General features: G+C 38.2%; 2 protein-coding genes across 7 annotated transcripts in view; one reads left to right on the top strand and one right to left on the bottom strand.

The window, feature by feature from the left end:
• Positions 1-22,519, bottom strand: part of MUSK (muscle associated receptor tyrosine kinase) — a 115,629-nt gene that overhangs the window by 77,089 nt on the left and 16,021 nt on the right. For all 6 annotated transcript variants that reach the window (XM_004372176.1, XM_004372173.1, XM_004372175.1 and 3 more), the window contains exons 4-5: positions 11,182-11,309; positions 9,505-9,646 (exon numbers count right to left, since the gene is read on the bottom strand). In XM_004372176.1, the coding sequence (XP_004372233.1) occupies positions 9,505-9,646; positions 11,182-11,309 (270 nt within the window). The remainder of the gene's footprint in view (positions 1-9,504; positions 9,647-11,181; positions 11,310-22,519) is intronic.
• On the top strand, positions 20,853-21,702 carry LOC101345608 (40S ribosomal protein S3a-like). Its single transcript, XM_004372177.2, has one exon. It carries the CDS (start codon positions 20,867-20,869, stop codon positions 21,659-21,661), a length of 795 nt encoding a protein of 264 aa, XP_004372234.1. The 5' UTR covers positions 20,853-20,866; the 3' UTR covers positions 21,662-21,702.

The following is a 22,519-nucleotide window of genomic DNA, read 5'->3' on the forward strand; positions in this document are numbered from 1 at the left end:
TGAAAATTCAACTAAAAGTTCATTCTACCATTTTTCCTTGAAAGTCCCACAGAAATTTTTAGATGAAAATGCAACACAATATCCCCTAAAGTCAAAATCAGTGGGTCAAACTCTTCTTTAGAGCATGCACCCTATTAAATCATGCAGATTTAATTTGCCCAATGATAGTAACCAAGGCTCTTAAAGGTTTAGGATTGTTTGTTGTTGTTTGTTTTTTAAATACACAATTTACTCATGACAGCAAATCAAACCTGTTAGTGGCATCAAACAAGTAGAATTGATGCCGGGAACAGGACCACTGCAAATTTTATTAAAACTGCAATCACTGAGAGCACAGCACACATTGGGGTTTTAAATACCTCTCTCTGTGGCATTTGTCATGTTAAGAGCTGCAGCATAAACAAAGGAAAAAGTCAATCAAATATAGCGCAAGCATTACATGATCACTCCTGCTTTCCTAGATGCAATAAGGGCAGTTGATCTCTAGGAGAGCAGGCAGGCCCCAGTGGCATCCAAGAGAACTAGAAGTCTAACAGTTTGAAAACATTGCAGGTCTTTTACAGCTAGCTCTATTGACACCTGCCTCTGGTGTACCCTTTGTACATATCAATTATGACTTGTTTTGGTCCTTTGGATTTCTATTAGTTGTCATAGATACTGCATATGTCTGTGTAAACTCTTCAGAAAAAATGCCTCTCGACAGATCTTGTTAGCCCTACGAGTATGTGGTGAAGCCTTCCAGACTGCGGAGAAGCGGTACTGACAACACCCCAGTGCCCAGACATGATGAGGGCTCGTGCACTGACGCCACCTAAATTTTCCTTATGGCTCACCCTCCTTCTCAACTCCCCAAAATACCTCACCCACGTATTGAGGCAAAGTGCTGCCTTTTGAAGGTATGTGGAAACAAGGAGTTGTTTAAACATTAGGGAAGCCTACGATAACCCTCAATCTAGAAGGGTTCTGTTCTTGTTACAGTGCTCCTCTACCCTCCCTGGCTCTCATTTGCAGCTCTGTGTTGATGCTAAGCCACCTCTTTCCACTAGAGATTGCTCACTGATAGCCCTCCCTTGGTTCCAGCTTCACTTCTGTTCAACTTTTTCCTTAATCATTTAAAGCCCCAATGGTAAACAAGGTAACATTAGAAAATGCAATCAATGGGGGCCTGATACATTCCAACTCCCATTTATTTTAATTTGGGTCTCAATTACTGTATACCCAGCCAGTTTCTATATATCAGGCAGGACTGGTCTGAAGGTAATATTCACAGAACATAATAAGACTCATATGCAGTCTCAAATAACTAAATCATTTTATTTTATTATGGTTAAGTCAAAGAATATGAGGGAAGAAAAATGGATATTTTTAAATTGTTAAATGGATCTTTTCCAATGATTAAAAAAAATTAAAATGACTTTTCTAGCTATAAAAACTAATTACTACATCATGTTAAAAGTGTTTAATTTCTGTGACATAGGGTTCATTAAACACATTTTTTGCTAAGGGGCATATACAACCGGTCAAGAACAGGAAAGTAAAATCAGAATCTTGCATTTCAGAGGTTTTCCTACCCAAAACCTCCATGATAGCAACCTCTCCTTGAAAATTCTAGCCTCGACCACTCAAGTCAGCCCATTCCATTGTCATATAGCTCTACCACTGAGTGTCTGCCTTCCTGAACTTTAAACGTACTCAGGAGAAGTCTATTTCAAGATATACAAGGGTAACAGTGTGGAACATTCTTCCCATTCACACCATACCTAAAGTAGAACACGAAATGCATTGGAGAAAGAGATAAGACTTCCTCTTGACTTAGAAGATAATTCCTTCTATCTGGCATTAAAGCCACTTAATCTCATTTTTACCCTAACAAAACTAAAATGCAGCAAATATAATTTTGAAAAAAAAGAGGCTATGTGGAATTAACCTACAGAAAACAATATTTTCATCTCCGTGCAGGGCTTACTAAAAGAAAGAATTTCTCACAGTAGGAATATTTCTAGTTAAATACATATACAAAGCTTTACGAGTCAGTATGATTTATTTCTCTTTGTTTTATCACTGTATATTAATTCTCATCTTTTGGAGACAGTTAAAAAATGATCTTACTAGAGGGCAAAGTCACAAACCATGTGTAATTGCCTCTAAGACCTATAAGTCATATCCCAGTGTCAGAGCTGTTAAAACATACAATAAACTAAAATTAGCCAACGGTGATTAGCAGAGACCACTGACTGTGAGACGCGTCCCAACTGGAGATACGGTATAAAATGAGCATCTTCCAATCTGTGACACATGATATTTAGATTTCTCTGTTGAGAACTGACAAAAGGCTGTCCTCTGATCACATCCTGCCATGAAACCTACTTTAAAGTCCACTGTCACAGAGGAACCGGAGACAGGGGTTAACCTCTTCCAAAGGAATAGCCTCCACATTTGAAAGATTGACAACTCCAGGTGACTATGGAATTTAAGATTTCCCCGCCAATGTCCAATCAGTATATCTGCATAGTTCTTACCTACTAGTCCTTCACTTTTCTACTAGAACTTACCTTAATTATACTTTTCCCTTTCTCCTATAACTCAATCATACCCAACCAAGTGTGGAAAACGTTCATTAAGAAATCAGAATCCAAACAGAATTGTAGTGTTGGATTCACCAAGCCACTAAGGAATCATAAAGCCCAGGCTTATGACTGAAGAGTGAAAGAAGAGTCAAATGGGGAGAGACTCCACCAGCAGCTGCCTTTCTCTGAACCCCTTCGCTTCCCGCTCCACCTAGGTGGCTCCATTTATTTTCCCTTGCATGCCCCAAGCTTACTATCTTTCTGGATTGTTTCCTTCCCTAAGAACATGGCATATTCCACATTCTGTTCATCAGGATCCACACCCCCACCATTCTTCAGCTAATCCCTAAGCACTGTAAAAACCTATTAGCAAAGGATTAAATTGCCTCTATAAAACATGTCAAAGCAATGAATAAAAAGATTCATGTCTCTTTATCAAAATAGTATAGTATTTGGAAGAAATAATTTTTTTCCCAAAGCATAAATACATGTATCAATTCTTCCTAATTTAAAGGTTTCTTTATAAAGAGTGAAAAAATATAGAGCTATTTAAAGCACATAATAGAAATTAACCCCTTGATGTAATTCTATATGTAGAGATAATGACTGTTAACAGTTTGGTATATGTATTCTAATATGTAATATACAATACACACTGTTCTTTAACCTGCTTTTTCACTTATGAATGCATTAATACTTGTAATGAGTTAGTATTTCTAAAGCACATAGAACAATACCTAGCACATGGTAGGCACTATATAAGTACTTGTTAAATAAATGAAACAATTTAAAAAGCAAACAATTAGATAGTGTTTACCATGTGCCTACATTAATTCATTTAAGTACCGTAACAACTCTTAGAGGTAGGTCCTATTTTTATCTATATTTTAGAGATGAAGAAACTGAGGATCAGAGATGGACAGTAACATGCCCAAGTCAGATATTGTGGATATTTTTGGAAGTCAATACGTATAGATCAACCTCATTCTTTTTAATAGCTACACGGAATTTCATCGCGTATTTATTCAGTCTCTTATTGATGCAAATTTAAGTTCTTTTGAACTCTTTACTATTTTAAACAACTTTGTGATAAATAACCTTAAACATATACTTGTGTAAATAATTCCTTTATATAAACAATCAGAAGTTAGAGACAAATATGCAAATATTTGTTTGATTTTATTTTTTAAAAAAAAGGCTTCACTAGGCTATACCAAGTTATAAGAATATATATGAAAGGGCTGGTTTCCCCTCCCCTCCCCATTGCTGGCATTTTAATTGCGTACCCTTGTAAATAATCTGTCTTCTCTTCAGTATTTTGAGATCATCTCTTTGTCCTTGGTGTTTCATTATGATGTGTCTGGGTATGAAATCATTTATTTACTCTTTTATTTTCACTGAGTAGGACTTGGTGTGCTTTTCATACTTCAAGATTTGTCTTTCATCAGTTTTGGAAAGTTCTCAGTGATGATGTTTTTGGCCATTGCCTCTTTCATTATTATTATTATTTTTTTTTTTTTGATTCTCTCTTTCTGTAACCCTTCGTTTATCTTAAATTCAATTTCATCTTTTCTGCCTCTTCTAACTCTCTGCACTGAATTCTAAATTCTAAAGAGCTAACTTCCAGTGCACTAATTATCTCTTCATCTCTGTGTGATCTACAATTGCTCATTAATTGAATTTTAATTTCAGCAATTATATTTTTCATTTGTGGAAATTATATTCAGTTCTTTCTGAGGACTGCGACTCATTAAGCAGTTTGTTGTACTTTGGTGGCTTGTGTGTTGCTGTGATGCTGGAAGCTATGCCACCAGTATTTCAAATACCAGCAGGGTCACCCATGGTGGACAGGTTTCAACTGAGCTTCCAGACTAAGACAGACTAGGAAGAAGGGCCTGGTGGTCTACTTCTGGAAAAACTGGCCAGTGAAAATCTTATGAATAGCAGCTGATCATTGTCTGATATAGTGCCAGAAGATGAGCCCCTCACATTGGAAGGCACTCAAAATACTACTGAGGAAGAGCTGCCTCCTCAAAGTAGAGTCAGCCTTAATGATGTGGATGGAGTAAAGCTTTTCGGACATTTATTTGCGATGTGGCATGACTCAAAATGAGAAGAAACAGCTGCAAACACCCATTAATAATCAGAAAGTTGAATGTATGAAGTATGAATCTAGGAAAATTGGAAATTGTCAAAAATGAAATGGAACACTTGAAGATAAATATCCTAGGCATTAGTGAGCTAAAATGGACTGGTATTGGCCATTTCGAATCATACAATCTTATGGTCTACTATGCTGGGAATGACAAATTGAAAGGGAATGGTGTCACATTCATTGTTAAAAAGAACATTTCAAGATCTATCCTGAAGTACAAGGCTGTCAGTGATGGGATAATGTTCATATGCCTACAAGGAAGGCCAGTTAATATGACTATTATTCAAATTTACACACCAACCACTAATTCCAAAGATGAAGAAATTGAAGATTTTTTTTTTTACCAACTTCTGCAGTCTGAAATTGATCAAACATGCATTGATAATTACCAGTGATTAGAATGTGAAAGTTGGAAACAAAGAAGAAGGAACAGTAGTTGGAAAATACGGCCTTGGTAATAGAAACAATTGCCAGAGATCACATGATAGAATTTTACAGGATCAATGACTTATTCATTGAAAATACCTTTTTTCAACAACATAAATGGTGACTATACATGTGCACCTTGCCAGATGGAAAACACAGCAATCAAACCAACTACATCTGTGGAAAGAGACAAGGAAGAAGCTCGGCATCATCAGTCAGAATGAGACCAGGGGCCGACTGTGGAACAAACCATCAACTGATCATATGCAAGTTCAAGTTGAAGCTGAAGAAAATTAAAAGAAGTCCACGACAGCCAAAGTACAACCTTGAGTATATGCCACTTGAATTCAGAGAACATCTCAAGAATAGATTTGACACACTGAACACTAATGACTGAAGACCAGACAAGTTGTGAGATGACATTAAGGACATCATACATGAAGAAAGCAAAAGGTCATTAAAAAGACAAGAAAGAAAGAAAAGACCAAATGGATGTCAGAAGAGACTCTGAAACTTGGACTTGAACATAGAGTAGATAAAGCAAATGGAAAAAATGGTTGCAGCAGTATGTCGACAGGGAACTGCTAGAAATTCAATGAAATTCAATTCAATGAACAGAAGATTTCAAAGGGTGGTTCCAGAAGACAAAGTAAAGTATTATAATGAAATATGCAAAGACCTGGAGTTAGAAAACCAAAGGGGAAGAACACACTTGGCATTTCTCAAGCTGAAAGAACTGAAGAAAAAATGCAATCCTTGAGTTGCAATACGGAGGGATTCTACGGGCAAAATACCGAACAATGCAGGAAGCATCAAAAGAAGATGAAAGGAATATACAGAGCTGCTGCGTCAAAAAGAACTGGTCAATGTGCAACCATTTCAAGAGGTAGCATGTGATCAAGAACTGATCATAGTGAAGGAAGAAGTCCAAGCCGCTCTGAAGACATCGGCAAAAAACAAGTCTCCAGGAAGTGATGGAATACCCATTGAGATGTTTCAACAAATGAATGCAATGCTAGAAATGCTTACTCATCTATGCTTAGAAATTTGGAAGACAGCTATCTGGCCAACAGACTGGAACAGATCCGTATTCATGCTCATTCCAAAGAAAGGCGAGTCAACACAATGTAGAAATTATCAAACAATATCAATATCACGCACAAGTAAAATCATGCTGAAGAATATTCAAAAATGGTTGCAGTAGTATGTGGACAGGGAACAGCCAGAAATTCAAGCTGGATTCAGAAGAGGACGTAGAACAAGGGATATTATAGTTGATGTCAGATGGATCTTAGCTGAAAGAAGAGAATACCAGAAAGATGTATACCTGTGTTTTATTGACTATGCAAAGACATTCGACTGTGTGGATCATAACAAATTATGGATAACATTGTGAAGAATGGGAATTCCAGAACACTTAATTGTGCTCATTAGGAACCTGTACATAGACTAAGAGGCATTAATTTGAACAGAACAAGGGAATAGTGTGTGGTTTAAAATCAGGAAAGGTGTGCTTCAGGGTTGTATCCTTTCACGGTACTTAATTCAATCTGTATACTGAGCAAATAATCTGAGAAGCTGGACTATATGAAGAAGACCATGGCATCAGGACTGGAGGAAGACTCATTGACAACCTGTGATATGCAGATGACACAGCCTTGCTTGCTGAAAATGAAGAGGACTGGAAGCACTTACTGATGAAGATCAACGACTACAGCCTTCAGTATGGATTACACCTCAACATAAAGAAAACAAAAATCCTCACAACTGGACCAATAAGCAACATCATGATAAACAGAGAAAAGACTGACATTGTCAAGGATTTTCATTTTACTTGGATCCACAATCAATGCCCATGGAAGCAGCGGTCCAGAAAGCAAATGGCATGTTGTATTGGGCAAATCTGCTGCAAAAGACCTCTTTAAAGTGTTAAAAGGCAAAGATATCACTTTGAGGAATAAGGTGCACCTGACCCAAGTCCTGGTATTTTCAGTTGCCTCCTATGTATGTGAAAGCTGCACAATGAATAGGGAAGACCAAAGAAAAATTCATTATATTTTTATTATAGTGTTGGCGAAGAATGTTGAGTATACTATGGACTCCCAGAAAAACGAACAAATCTGTCTTGGAAGAAGTACAGCCAGAGTGCTCCTTGGAAGTGAGGATGGCAACACTTCATCTCACGTACTTTGGATATGTTCTCAGGAGGAACTAGTCCCTGGAGAAGGACATCATGCTTGGTAAAGTAGAGGGTCAGTGAAAAAGAGGAAGACCCACAACAAGATGGACTGACACAGTGGCTACAACAATGGGCTGAAACATAGCAAAGATTGTGAGGATGGTGCAGGACTGGGCAGTGTTTTGTTCTGTTGTACACAGTGTCACTATGAGTCGGAACTGACTCAATGACATCTAATAACAACATATTCAGTTCTTCATGGGGACTGCCTTTCTTTTTCCTAATACATTTTTCTTTTTTTTTAATTCCTCTTTTTGTGTGTTTAATCAGTTTAATTAAGTATATTTATTATTTTGCCTTATTTCCCTTCCTGGCAAAACTCCAACCATTATATCTTGCCTTTGATTTTTGGTTTCTCCTTTTTCTGAATTTATACCATTACTGCTGAACCATGTAGGGGGAAGGGCACAGAGAAACCTTGCAACCATGCAGATTGATGGCACTCCATATTCATGGTCCCATTGTCTATGAAAACCTTAACCTTGCCCAGCAATCCTAGTTTTCCTTGTGAGTCATCTCTCGCATTCCCCACAGCTATTTTAAAACCTTCCCCCCTCCAATTACAGAAGTGCTTTCAGAAGATAGCTTTACTTTCTACTTCTTGAAGGAACAGAGATCATCAAAACAGAGCTTTCTTAAATGGCATCCACCTACCTTATGAACTGATTTATACAGGAAAACATTCCTTTTCTCCTTTCTTCCTAGGACAGGAAGTTCCCTCTTCCTGTCTAAGTATGGTGACCATATAATTTATCATCTAAGCCTGGATACTTTTAAAAGTAAAAGGAGGATTCTATTAATAATTATTCCAGGACAACAGGTGTAAACCAGAACCATCCTGAGCAAATAGGGACATGTGGTCACCCTCTGTATAAGATTTATCATTCCACTTGTCTCCTGAATAAGCCCCTTTTATATTCTGAAGCATTTCTTGAATATTTACCCTCTCTCCTACATAATCACCTTCTTCTTTGCTCTGAGCTCCTGGTTAATATTTTAACATTTTCAATTTTTTAAATATTTTAATCTCTTTTACCAGTCACAGAAAATGAGAAAAATAGGTGATAATTCTGATAGCCAACATTTACTGAGTGTTTACAAAGGGCCAGACACTCTGCTAAGCACTATCAACACCTTACCTCAGTAAGTCTCACAAGAAACCCCACTTTACAGATGAGAAAACTGAGAGCCAGAGAAGTTTATTCTAAAGCTTGTAATAGGAAGGACTGGGAAGAGTTTTGTACTCAGTTTACTCTACTACTAGCAGAAGAGTACTAGTAGTTTCTATCTTTAAGCAAAACAAGGGGAAATTTTAGGTCAAGAAGGATCCTACGACCTAGTGAATAGAATGCCTACAACTGCTTGGATTCTGATTTCTCAGTGAAGGTCTTTCACTCCTAGTTGTTGAATTATTTGATTTTAAAAGCATTTTTTCTTAAATGAAAAAGAACCACTATTTCTTATATATTTTAGTCAGTGTTTTATTTTTCTCAACTCTTAGTGACAGAACACAATCTGAAAAACATAATTTTTTAATTTTTTCAAAAGTCATAAAGCCTATATGCTGTATAAAATAAAATGAGTGTTTCCAAATTTATAAATAAGGGAGGATTGTCCAAGCCAAGGAAGAAGTTCTAAAATAGTGTCTTATTGTTTTAGTGTTATAGTAAATTTTGTCTGTTTTGGTCCAAATTACCAGCGATTGTGGACAATAGATGGTATGTTGACCTATTAAACAAACAAACCAAAAAACTAAACCCGTTGCCATCAAGTTGCTTCTGACTCATAGTGACCCCATAGGACAGAGTAGAACTGCCCCATAGGGTTTCCAAGGAGCAGCTGGTGGATTTGAACTACTGATCTTTTGGTTAGCACCCAGTATTTTAACCACTGTGTCACCAGGACTCCATGTGACCTATTACATTAGTGAAAATTTCTTTCTCTCTTTATTTTTTCTTTTCTGTTCTCACGGTGTTGACCTCATGATCCAATGGCTGGATAGTTGAGGGGCTTAGACTGCCTACATCTCTGCTTTTGCAAGCTAAAATACAGTCTTCACAAAAAAAAATATGAGGCTCTTCGTTCACATGGTGACAGGAAGGAATATAGTTACTTACCCTCAACTTCCAGCTTCACCAATTTGGAATATGCTGTCCCAAGGCTGTTTTTTGCCAAACATCGATAATGTCCTGCATCTTCCTTTTGCACATTATGAATTCTCAAACTCCCAGATTCAAGAACTGCAACGCGGGAATTTTCCTGCAAGAAATAGGGACATAAATTTTAAAACATCATGGCTCAATCAAGGATATATTTGTCATAATTTATCAAGTCATCATCACCACTGTTATCATCATCAATATAACTTTAACATTTATCAAGCATTTATTATGTATCACACACAATGTTAAATGAGTTAGTACAAGATTACCAAAATTAACCTTTACAATGACTCCATGAGACATAGTTTATTTTTATTTTCTTTCATCACATAACAACACCAAGATTTACTTGACTTGTGAAGTTACACCAAGTCTGTCTGATTGAACGCATTTCTTTAATTACTATATTATACTATACACTCTCTACGGTATCCTTAAAGGAATATATGTCCCTTGAAAAATTGGAAAATTCTATAAATAATAAAAATTTCACTTTGAAGTTAAAATATTACATTTATTTTTTTCTTTCTGGACTCTGAATTCAGTAGCACACACAAAGCCACTCTTGTTTTCATTGTAGAAAATACATCCAATATTTATAACAAAAGGAAGGCCAGAGAGTTATATAATCATAAAACATTTTCACATTATCTGTTTTATTCTATATAAAACAAAGCTAGTCTATTTTGCACTTTTTTCAATTAATTAACATATATTGAGACCTACGTATTCTGCATGGACTATGCTAGGCATAGTAAGATGAAAACCATTATGCCTGTGACCTCATTGGGTTCAGTTAGCAGGTGATAAGTATGGAAAGAGACAATGACGATGCAGTATAATAATTTATCAATAAATTTGTGAATAAGATACAAAGGCAGTATAAAATAAGCCTGGATAATACATTTTTTATGTACCTACTCTGCATAACTGAGGAAGTACTAAGGTGTTTGTTCACCAGCGCTGAGTCTTCATGTTCTAGCTTTACTCCAGAGTGTTTGTCCTCGTACCTTTTCTTCCAAACCTCATTTCTCTCCCTCCTCCCAGAAATCATCAATTCTAAAACCTGGATTTTATTTCTATCATTTTTTCCCCGTAAGTCTGAAAGACTCAATGTTAAAAACAAAACCAAAACACCAAACCCATAGCCGTCGAGTCGATTCCGACTTATAGCGACCCTATGGGACAGAGTAGAACTGCCCCATAGGGTTTCCAAGGAGCAGCTGGTGGATTCAAACCGCCGACCTTTTGGTTAGTAGCTATAGCATGCCATAGCTCTTAACCACTATGCCACCAGGGTTTCCGTTAAGAGTAAACAAACAAACAAACAAAAAAAAACCCAAATAAACCAATCACCAACCAACAAATAAAAGAGACTCTAGCTTTGCCTTTGCTTTGCCTCCTTTTCCATCCCTAATGCTATTAGTTCTCATCTCTTTTTTTTTTTCCCCATCCATCCCCAACTGGGATGCCTTACAATTTGCATATGTGGGAACAGAAATACTTAAGTATGGTTAGAATGCATATGAAAAAAATTTATACTACAATTTTATAAGGGTGTAGCTGAGTTTAGAAAGGACTGTTATATTTAAAAATATGTTTTATAGACGTTTTATCCGAATGATCACTTACCCTGAGAGCGGTGTCTCCCTTGATCCATGACACTGATGGTTTGGGATTGCCCATTGTGGTACATGGCAGAACTGCCTTCAATCCTTCTATTATTTTTACATTTATGGGAGGACGAGTTATTTTTGGTTCTAAAGGGAAATAAAAATTCAAAATTAAAAATGCAACGTAACCATACCAAACTTAGAGTTTCTAACTTTCTATTTAATTCTAAATATCTGTTTTAAAAATAATCTTGGGCATATTGCATTATAAAATTCACCAAATGCTAAGACAGGATTTTAGTGAAGATCAAACAGAAAGAATTTTTTTAAAGTTTAGGTTATCGATGTTTCAATAAAATCTTATTTTGTAAAACACAAATTTATGATACATATTAGGAATTTGGGAGCCCTGGTGGCGCATTGTTTAAGAACTCAGCTGCTAACCAAAAGGTCAGCAGTTCAAATCCACCAGCCACTCCTTAGAAACCCTATGGGGCAGTTCTACTCTGTCCTATAGGGTTGCTATGAGTCAGAACAATGGCAGTGGGTTTGAGTTTTATTAGGCGTTTGAAGTTACCCATAGCATTCTTCACTTCATAAAATAGTTAATCAAATGTTGATTAATATAAGCTGTCACCTTAACAATTTCAACATTATTTAACTCATACTGACAGACATGAAAATATATGAAAACAAATTGTTTATATAGGTATACATTTTTTACATAATCCCCAGAGTTATGACCTACTTTGCCTTCAGTTTCCATCTTAATAAAATCTGATTACTAAAAATGAGATACATTTATTGCTTAGAAAGTAAACTAAACATTATTATATGAATAATCAGAAAAATTCTGTCATACAGTTTGGGGAAACTCTGCAAAGTATACTCTGGTAATTTTCACTGTTGTGAAATAATCTTAATTTTTTTCAGAAGACATAGCTTTATGCCAGCTAACAACATGAAGCTTTCAGAGGAAGAATTTTCTAAATCTAACATATAGAAGGAAGGAGCCCTGATGGTGCAATGGTTAAGTGCTCGGCTGCTAATGGAAAAGGTTGCAGTTCCAACCTATGAGCTGCACTGTGAGAGAAAGATGTGGCATGGCAATCTGCTTTTTAAAGATTACAGCCTTGGAAACCCCATGGGGCAGTTCTATTCTGTCCTATAGGGTCACTATGAGTCAAAATTGACTCAACGGCAATGGGTTTGGTTTTTGGAATATATAGAAGAATTGGCAAGTTCAGGATGCCAGTTATATTTGTACTTGAAACATTCAGAAATTAATTGAAACTACATTTCTTTCCTTAACAATCTTATGTTACAGCAACAAAACAGATGACTGCCTTTGCAGGCGAGACAACTTAGAAATGGATGCATTTTATTTCTTTCAGGCCACATGCCATGGTCAGCTTGTTATTTTGGTAGAGGAGAGCATGAAATAAGGATTTTTTTTCCTTCCACCTCAGTTGTGTATATGTGTAAGGATTGTTGGTGGTTGTAAATGGTATTTGTAAAGAGTGTATGGCCTATTGGTTTTTAATCAAAGCATTTATTCCCATTTAGAGTTGGTATGGCTCAACATTATGGCAAAAATGCAGGACAGGATATAAAACATGTTATAGCAAAATATCAACTTTGTCACATTGTGTGCTATCTAAAGCATACAGCTCTCTTTCCAATGAACAGTGAATACAGTACATGCATTTTCACACTGGCCTCAACTGCAAGAGGTTTTCGCATATGGCTACCAGCAAAAGCTCAGGTTAGGAGTTGACTATGACATAGTCAAAGAAAATATTTTCCATTTCTTGCATTTGGGTTTCCTGAACTCAGTCTCTATGTTGAGTCTGAGTCATAGATAATGTCTCAGGTGGAAGACCTTTGTTTAAATCAAATATCTCCTATATTCTCAGGGAAATAAGTGTCTTGGACATCTGTGGAGTGGGGTTAGAGGAGTGAAGAAAGCCCTTGTGGGAAACTGATTATAAAGTAAATTAGGAATAAGTAGAGTATTGATGGAGCCCTGGTGGCATAGTAGTTAAGAGCTCAGCTGCTAACCAAAAGGTTGGCAGGTCAAATCTACCAGCTGCTCCTTGGGAACTCTATGGGACAGTTCTACTCTGTCCTATACAGTCACTACGAGTCAGAACCTAACAGCCACAACAAAGAGTATTGATGAGGAGTCATGCATTCCCCACCCTAGGGGAACATGATTCTGGGTGGAGCCACGAGCACTGACTAATCAGAATAGATACTGGCTATCTTGTTGAAGCAGAGGTCTCCTGTAAGCAGCACTTTACCTACTGGTATGAAAGCATTCAAAAATTTTAGCAATTGAGATGGTCACACCAGTGTATACCCACCTGAATGGGTGAGTTCTCCTATAGAGTAAGTGGAGAAGAGAAGAGAAGAGAAGAGTAGAGAAGAGAAGAGAAGAGAAGAGAAGAGAAGAGGGAATTGAAGAGAGAACCAAGATCAAGACCATTCAGAGACACAGAGAAACATTCAAAGGAAAGGTAGCACCAGAAAACAGTGAAATACTTCAATGTATTCCATCCTCAGAATCAAGCCTTCATTATTTAACAAATAAGAGCATTCCAATTTCTTCACTTGATTTTCTCACTGCCCCACATGCTAAAAGGAAAGCCGGATTGTGGGTACATCTCCACCTACTTACTGACAGGGCCCCCAAATCAGCCTTTCCATAAAGCCCCACTAGCTACTTATTCTAATTAATCTAGGGCTTCATTTATACATATGATAAAGTGATAAAAGATCAACAGACTGTTGAGAAAAATCATGAAAAAAAAAGAACCAAAATAAAATCAAAACTTATCTTGAGAGGGGGCCGGAACCAACATGGTGCTATAGACAGAAGCACCACACCGTCCCTCCATAGCAAAGACCCAAAAAACTAAGTAAATCAGAGACAAACGCCAATCCTGGAACCCTAAGCATCAAATCAAGGGATAAAGAACTCAACCAATACTGAATGGAATAAAAAACTGACAGAGAACAGGCAGTGAGGAGAGCTACAGAGTGGAGGTCGCCTATCAGCTAACATGGCACAGTTTTGCCATCTTAGACCCCTCAGCCACCAAGAATAGCAGACAGGGAGTACGGGAAGACAGCTTCATGGAGCTCCTAGCAGGAGACAGAGCACCTGGTACCCAGCAATACATGCTTTCCCACCTCCCACCCTTCTTCCTCCTGCTCAGCCTCCGCCAGCTCATTGCTGCTTGGATTGGCCCCGCCCACACCGGCCAGCTCCTTCAGTACCATTTTTTTGTGGCTACTGTTGCTTTTTATGGCTGCTTCTGGTTTCTTCTCTCTCTCTCACCATCTTGCTTTCCTTTCTGTTGAACACCTGGCTCTTTGTGCCATCTCCCCACCTTCTTCACAGGCTGTGCAGCTTCACTCGGTTGGGGAGCCACTTCCCCAGTCTGCATCACCAAGCCAGTGAGTTCCCTTGTGGCTTTTTTTTTTTTTTCTTTTCTCAGTTTCTTGTCTCTCGCTACCATCCTTCCTTTCTTTTCTCCTGAATACCTGGCATCATGTGCCATCTCTGCTTCTTCTAGATGGGCTGTGCAGTGCCACTCGATTGGTGAGGCCTTTCCCCAGTCTGTGCCGCCAAGCCAGAGGGCTCCCTCAGAGCATTTTTTGTTTTTCCTTCTCTTGGTTTCTTGTGTCTCTCTACCTTCCTTCCTCCCAACCATCTGGCATCTTTTTTTTTTTCTGTTTCTTGTCTGTTTCCACCTTCCTTCTTTCCTTTCTCCTGACCACCTGGCCATGTGTGCCTATTTCTCTCTTTTTTTAAAATCTAGTTTCTTTTCTCTCTCTCCCTTCCTTTCTTTCCTTTCTCCTGCCCACCTAGCTGTGTGTGCCATATCTGTCCTTTCTTGATGGGCTGTGCCACCAGCACACAGCTTCCCTGGGTCTGTGCTACTCCAATGGTAAGCTCCCTCAGCACTTTTTTTCCCCCATCTTTTGAGTTTTAGTTTGTTTGTGTCTTTAAGTCTAAGGTGTGTCTCTTGTAGGCAGCATATACACCAATCGTGTTTTTTTATTCATTCTGCCACTCTCTCTCTCTTTATTGGTGCACTTAGTCCATTTACATTCAGCGTAATTACTGATAGGTATGAGTTTAATTTTTTTGTGTTGTTGACAGTTTCTTTGTTCCACTTAATTTTCTGTTCCAGTGGTTTTTCTTTACGTATTTTCTTTTCATCTTTTTTCATTGTTGTTGATTTTGTATTTGCTGAGTCTTTATGTTCTTCTTGCTTTTTATTTTGATGTGTAGGATTGTTAGTTTCCTTTGTGGTTACTTTAATGTTTACCCTATTTTTCTAAGTTTAAACCAATCTTTTATTTCTTTATGTCACCTTGACTTCCTCTCCATATGAAAGATCTGTGACTATGTTTTTTAGTCCCTCTTTTTTTGTTTTAATGTTGTCATCTTTCACATATTGACGTCCCTGTTTCCCTATTTACAGTGTTTTAGCTTTGATTTATTTTTGTGACTTCCCTATCTGGGTTGATATCTGGTTGCTCTGCCCTGTGTTCTAGTCTTAGCTTGTTATCTGATGTTACTGATTTTATAACCGGAGGACTCCCTTTAGTATTTCTTGTAATTTTGGTTTGGTTTTTGCAAATTCCCTAAACTTCTGTTTATCTGGAAATGCCCTAATTTCGCCATCATATTTGAGAGACAGTTTTGCTGGATATATAATTCTTGGCTGGCAGTTTTTTCCTTCAAGGCTTTATATATGTCATCCCATTGCCTTCTTGCCTGCATCATTTCTGCTGAGTAGTCCGAGCTTAGTCTTATTGATTCTCCTTTGTAGATGAGTTTTCGTTTATCCCTAGCCACTCTTAAAATTCTCTCTTTATCTTTGGTTTTGGCAAGTTCTATTATAATGTGTCTTGGTGACTTTCTTTTGGGATCTACTTTGTGCGGGGTTTGATTAGCATCATGGATAGATATCTTCTCATCTTTCATGATATCAAGGAAGTTTTCTGCCAACAAATCTTTGACAATTCTCTCTGTATTTTCTGTTATCCCCCTCTGTTCTGGTACTCCAGTCACTCGTAGGTTATTCCTCTTGATAGATTCCCACATAATTCTTAGGGTTTCTTCATTTTTTAAAATTCTTTTTATCTGATTTTTCTTCAGATAAGTTGGTGTCAAGTGCTTTATCTTCAGTCATCACTAATTCTGACTTCTGTTGCCTCAGTTCTGCTACTATGACTTTCTATTGGGTTGTCTAATTCTGAAATTTTATTGTTAATCTTCTGGACTTCCGTTTGCTGTCTCTCTATGGATTCTTGCAGCCTGTTAAATTTGTCATTATGCTCTTCTCTAATCTTCTTAAGTTCCTCTATTGTTTTGTCTGTGTGTTCCTCAGCTTGTTCTACATTTTGCCTGATCTCCTTCCTGATATAGTGAAGAGTTCCAGATAGTAATCTTTTGTACTTTACCTCCAGTAATTCTAAGAAGTTCTCGTCCTCTGGAAGATTTCTTGATTCTTTGTTTTGGGAGCTTGCTGAAGCCATCGTGGTCTACCTCTTTGTGTGATTTGATACTGACTGTTGTCTCCAAACCATCAATAAGTTATTGTATTTATTTATTTTATGTTTGCTTACTGTGTCCTAGCTTCTTGTTTTGATATGCTCAAATAGATGCTTATGTGAGCTAGTTTGACTACTGACACCTTTGAAGCTCTAACATCCTGTCACCAGGTGGTTAGATCTGTTACTAGGTATGTAAGCCCAGGAGTCCATTTACTTTTCTTCTATGGATTCATCTCAGGTGTTCAGGTAGTCAGTCACCAAGTGTGTGGTGCAGGCTCTCGCCTACATTCCTAGTTGGGCAGTGGTGATTGGAGTAGGCACAGGTATCTGGCTGCAGTAGGGGGTCAAGCACTGAGCAAGGCAGGGGGCTGATAGCTGCCCCTGAGTGTCTGGGAGGACAGTGTGTCCCTGTTCCCTATGGTGCATAGGTGGATGGGTTTTGCATCTGGAGTATGGGCACCCAGTGCTGTTGGCTGTAAGGACTGGGAGACACCACTTATTCATGGACCCTTGTCACAGGTGGCTAAGTGGCATAGGTGGAGCCACCAGTCCTCAGGCCCCTGATGTGGGTAGGTGAGGACCCTGCTTAATTGGCAGAGAGGTGTCAAATGTCGTGAACCTGCCACTCCACCATATAGCTGATACAGTTGAAGTTACGCTTCAGGTATATACCCTGTTGTATTGTGCTAATGAGGGCCTACGCTGTTGAAATGAGCCCACACATGTCTACGAAGGGGTGAAAGGTATTCAGAGTCCATGGACCCCTTATGCCTGTGCTTAGACAAAGGAGCTGTGCCTGCCCTGAGTTCCTGGCTTAGGGGAGCTAGCAGATTATTTTTCCCTGTTTGTTAATTTGTTCCCTGTCCAAGGCCAGGAGAATGGCTCAGGGCATGTGATGGGTCCTACTTCCAGCCCAGGGAACATGGAAATCACAGAAGCTGGCCCAGGACCTGGTGCAGAGTGGGGAGGAGATAGGTAAATAAGAAAGAGGTTCTTCCCAAACGGGATGTTTTCAGATCCAAGTGGTGGGTTAGACACGTGTACTTATCTTTTGCCAATTGAGTGCCACTTTTCACTGGTTCTGGAGGCTTGAGTAGACTCTCCATCGCTTGGTCTCTTCTGATGTGGAAAACACATCCCAAACACCACTGCTTGCGTCAGTGCACACACCAGCCAATCTGGCCTGCAGGGTGCTTGTTTCCGCCAGGTCAGGTCTGGCAACTCCTTGCTGCTTAAAAACCGTCTCTCCCTCCCCTGCCACTCAGTCCAATGCCTCAACTTTGCTTTGATGTTCAGGGCTCCTAGATTGTCATATATAATCAATTTACTTGTTTTTCTGGGTCTTTGTTGGAAGAGGGACCACAGGAAGCATCTGACTACTCTGCCATGTTGGCCACACCTCCAGCACTTTTTTTTCCTTCTCTTTCTCTTCTTTACCACACCCAGTTAACTCCACATACCACATCCTCTCCCCACCTCCTGCCTGTCTGCCCCATGCACTGAGCATCACACCATGAGCACCACAGACATGGTCTACCGGAACCTGCCCTGCACTGCCTCCTAGCACCACCCTATCAGCCCCAGTACGTGCCACAAACAACCCAGCTCAGCCCCTCCCCCTCTGCCGGACCTGCCCTGCGGCACCATAGCGGAGCAACTGGCCCTGCCCACTAGACAAGATGGTGAGAAATATCATGCCCACAGATGAGCAAACAACAAAGAATGCCAGGCCTGCCTGCTCAGACATAACCAAATAAAACAAAAAAATCAGGATGAAACAAACAAATCTACAACCAATAAATGAAGAAAATAATTACTGAATGTCCCGAAGACAGCAGACAATATCAAAACACATTAAAAAAGGACAAGATCACTCAAGTAGGCATCCAAAATAAAACACCAGAAGACCTTCCAGTAGAAGAAAAGGCACTGGAACTACCTGATAGGGAGTTCAGATCTTTAATACTCACGGGTATCCAAGAAATGAAGGAAAAAGCAGACAAAAATGGGGAAAAAATAGACAAAATCATGGGAAAGAAAGAAAATCATGGAAAAGAAAGACAAAATAATGGAAGAATTCAGGAAAATAATACAGGAACAAAATGTCAAAATAAACTCAAAACTGGAAATCATACAAAAACAGCAATTAGAAATCCAAAAGATAAACAACAAGATTTCAGAAATAGACAGAGTCGTAGAAGATTAGAGGAGGAGGTTTGAAACAAAGGAAGACAGGATCAGCAAAACTGAAAACAAATCCCTGGATATCACTTTGTTTGAGGAAAAAGAAAAGAATGAAAAAATATGAAGAAACCCTGAGATTGATGTGGGATACAATCAAAAACAAAAATTTGTTAGTGATCAGAGTTCTAGACCAAAGGAGAAAACAACACAGAGAGGATCACTGAAGAACTGCTGACAGAAAACTTCCATAATATCATCAAAGATGAAAAGCCAACCATCCAAGAAGCTCAAAGAACCCCGTATAGCATGGACCCGAAAAGAAAATCACCAAGCATATCATAACCACACTTGCTAAAATCAAAGACAAAGAAGGAATCCTGAGAGCAGCTCAAGAAAAATAAAAAGTCACATACAGAGGGGAAACAATAAGACTAAGCTCTGATTTACGGCAGAAACCATGCAGGCAAGAAGACAATGGATGGCACATATAAAACCTTGAAAGAAAAAAAATGCCAACCAAGAATAATATATCCTGCAAAACTCTCATTGAAATATGATTGTGAAATTAGGACATTTCCAGATAAACAGAAATTAAGGGAATATGTAAAAACCAAACCAAATTTACAAGAATTATTAAAGGGAGTCCTTTGGTTAGACAACCAACATCAGATAACAGCCTGAATCTAGAATGCAAGATCCCACCAGCCAGATACCAACCTAGGTAATGAACTCTCAAGGGCAAAACAAAACTAAAGATTTACAACAGGGAACCACAGAGGTTAATCTGTAAATGACAGCAACATCAGAACAATAAAAGAGGGAATAAGCAGTATAGGTATAGAACTTTCAAATGCAGAGGAAGTCAAGGCGATACCAAGTAATAAAAGACTAATTCAAACTTAGGAAGATAAGGGTAAATTTCAAGATAACCACAAAGAAAGTTAACAAACCTATCCATCAAAATAAAGAAGAAAAACATAAAGTCTCAGTAAACACATAATCTAAAAAAAATGAAAGAAATGAAAAAAAAAATCCACAAACAAAAGGAATTCAGCACAGGAAAGTAAGAGGAACAAATAAAACGTCAGCACCACAAAAAAAAGCACCACAAAATGACAACAATAAGCTCACACCTATCAATAATTACACTGAATGTAAATGGTGTAAATGCACCTACAATGAGACAGAGAGTGACAGAATGGATAAAAAACAGGACCCATCAATATGCTGTCTAAAAGAGACACATCTTAGAAACAAAGACATAAATTTATTAAAAACCAAAGGATGGAAAAAAATATATCAAGGAAAGTTACCAAAAAGAGCAGGAGTAGTAATACTAATCTCTGATAAAATAGACTTTAAAACAAAATCTACCATAAAAAACAAAGAAGGGCATTATATAATATTAAAGGGACACTCCATCATGAAGACATAATAAATATCTATGCATCTAATGACAGGGCTCCAAAATACATAAAACAAACTCTAACAGCACTGAAAAGAGAAATTGACAGTTCCACAATAATAGTAGGAGACTTCAACACACCACTCTCAGTAAAGGACAGAATACCTAGAAAGAAACTCAACAAAGCTACAGAATATCTAAAGGCCATGGTCAGCTGACTTGACCTCAGACACATACACAGAACACTCCACCCAACAGCTGCCAAGTACATTCTTTTCCAACGCATATGGAACGTTCTCCAGAATAGACCACATCTTAGGCCAGAAAGCAACCCTCAACAAAATCCAAAACACTGAGAAAATACATAGTGTCTTCACTGATCACAATGCCATCAAAGTAAAAATTAACAACAGGAAGGAAACAAAAGCAAATATATGGAAGCTGAATAACACTTTGCTTAAAAATCAGTGGATAATAGAAGAAATCAAAGATGGAATCAAAAAATTTCTAGCATCAGCTTTTTGGCTCTTTGAGCAGCAGCATGGCCGTCGGCAAGAACAAGCACCTTACAAAAGGTGGCAAAAAAGGAGCCAAGAAAAAAGTGGTTGATCCATTTTCTAAGAAAGATTGGTATGATGTGAAGGCACCAGCTATGTTCAATATAAGAAATATTGGGAAAACACTAGTCACAAGGACTCAAGGAACAAAAATTGCATCTGATGGCCTCAAGGGTCATGTTTTTGAAGTGAGCCTTGCCGATCTGCAGAACGATGAAGTTGCATTAAGAAAATTCAAGCTAATTACTGAGGATGTTCAGGGCGAAAACTGCCTGACCAACTTCCATGGCATGGATCTTACCCGTGACAAAATGTGCTCCGTGGTCAAAAAATGGCAGACCATGACTGAAGCTCATGTTGATGTCAAGACTACCGATGGTTATTTGCTTCGTCTGTTCTGTGTTGGTTTTACTAAAAAACGCAACAATCAGATTCAGAAGATGTCTTATGCTCAACACCAACAGGTCTGCCAAATCCGGAAGAAAATGATGGAAATCATGACCCAAGAGGTGCAGACAAATGACTTGAAAGAAGTGGTCAATAAATTGATTCCAGACAGCATTGGAAAAGACATAGAAAAGGCTTGCCAATCTATTTATCCTCTCCATGATGCATTTGTTAGAAAAATAAAAGTGCTGAAGAAGCCCAGGTTTGAATTGGGAAAACTCATGGAGCTTCATGGTGAAGGTAGTAGTTCTGGAAAAGCTACTGGAGATGAGACAGGTGCTAAAGTTGAACGAGCTGATGGCTATGAGCCACCTGTTCAAGAATCTGTTTAAAATTCAGATTTTTAATGATGACAAATAAAAGATCTTATTTGTGAAAAAAAAAATTTCTAGCATCAAAAGAGAATGAAAACACATCATACTAAAACTTTTGGGACACATCAAAGGCAGTGTTCAGAGGTCAATTTATAGCAATATATGCACATATCAAAAAAGAAGGGACAAAATCAAAACATTAGCTATACAACTCGAACAGATAGAAAGAACAGCAAAAGAAGCCCACAGCCACTAGAAGAAAGGAAATAATAAAGATCAGAGCAGAAATAAATGAACTAGAGAATAGAAAAACAATAGAAAGAATCAACAAAACCAAAAGTCGGTTCTTTGAAAGGATCAACAAAACCAACAAACCATTGGCCAAACTGACAAAATAAAAACAGTACAGGATGCAAATAACCCAAATAAGAAATGAAATGGGGGACATTACAACAGACCCAACTGAAATGAAAAGGATCATAACAGAGTACTATGAAAAACTATACCCCAACAAATTTGAAAACCTAGAGGAGATGGACAAATTTCTAGAAACACATTACCTACCTGAACTAACACAAACTAAAGCTGAAAATCTGAACAGGCCCATAACAAGAGAAGAGATAGAAAAGGTAATAAAAAAAAAACTCCCAACAAAAAAAAAAGCCCTGCACCAAAGAAAACATTTGAGCAGCCAGTTGACACATGAGGAAATGCTCACGATCACTAGCCATTAGAGAAATGCAAATTAAAACCACAATGAGATACCATCTCACCCTGGCATTACTGGCATGAATCAAAAACACTGGAAATAACAAATGTTGGAGGGGCTGCAGGGAGATCGGAACTCTTATGCACTGCCGGTGGGAATGCAAAATG

The sequence above is a fragment of the Trichechus manatus genome, unplaced genomic scaffold (genome assembly GCF_000243295.1).
Source record: "Trichechus manatus latirostris isolate Lorelei unplaced genomic scaffold, TriManLat1.0 scaffold00016, whole genome shotgun sequence".
Taxonomy (NCBI): Eukaryota; Metazoa; Chordata; class Mammalia; order Sirenia; family Trichechidae; genus Trichechus; species Trichechus manatus.

Bases quoted from the DNA above. Each gene is read 5' to 3' on its own strand.
- LOC101345608 (XM_004372177.2), top strand. From the start codon at position 20,867: ATGGCCGTCGGCAAGAACAAGCACCTTACAAAAGGTGGCAAAAAAGGA.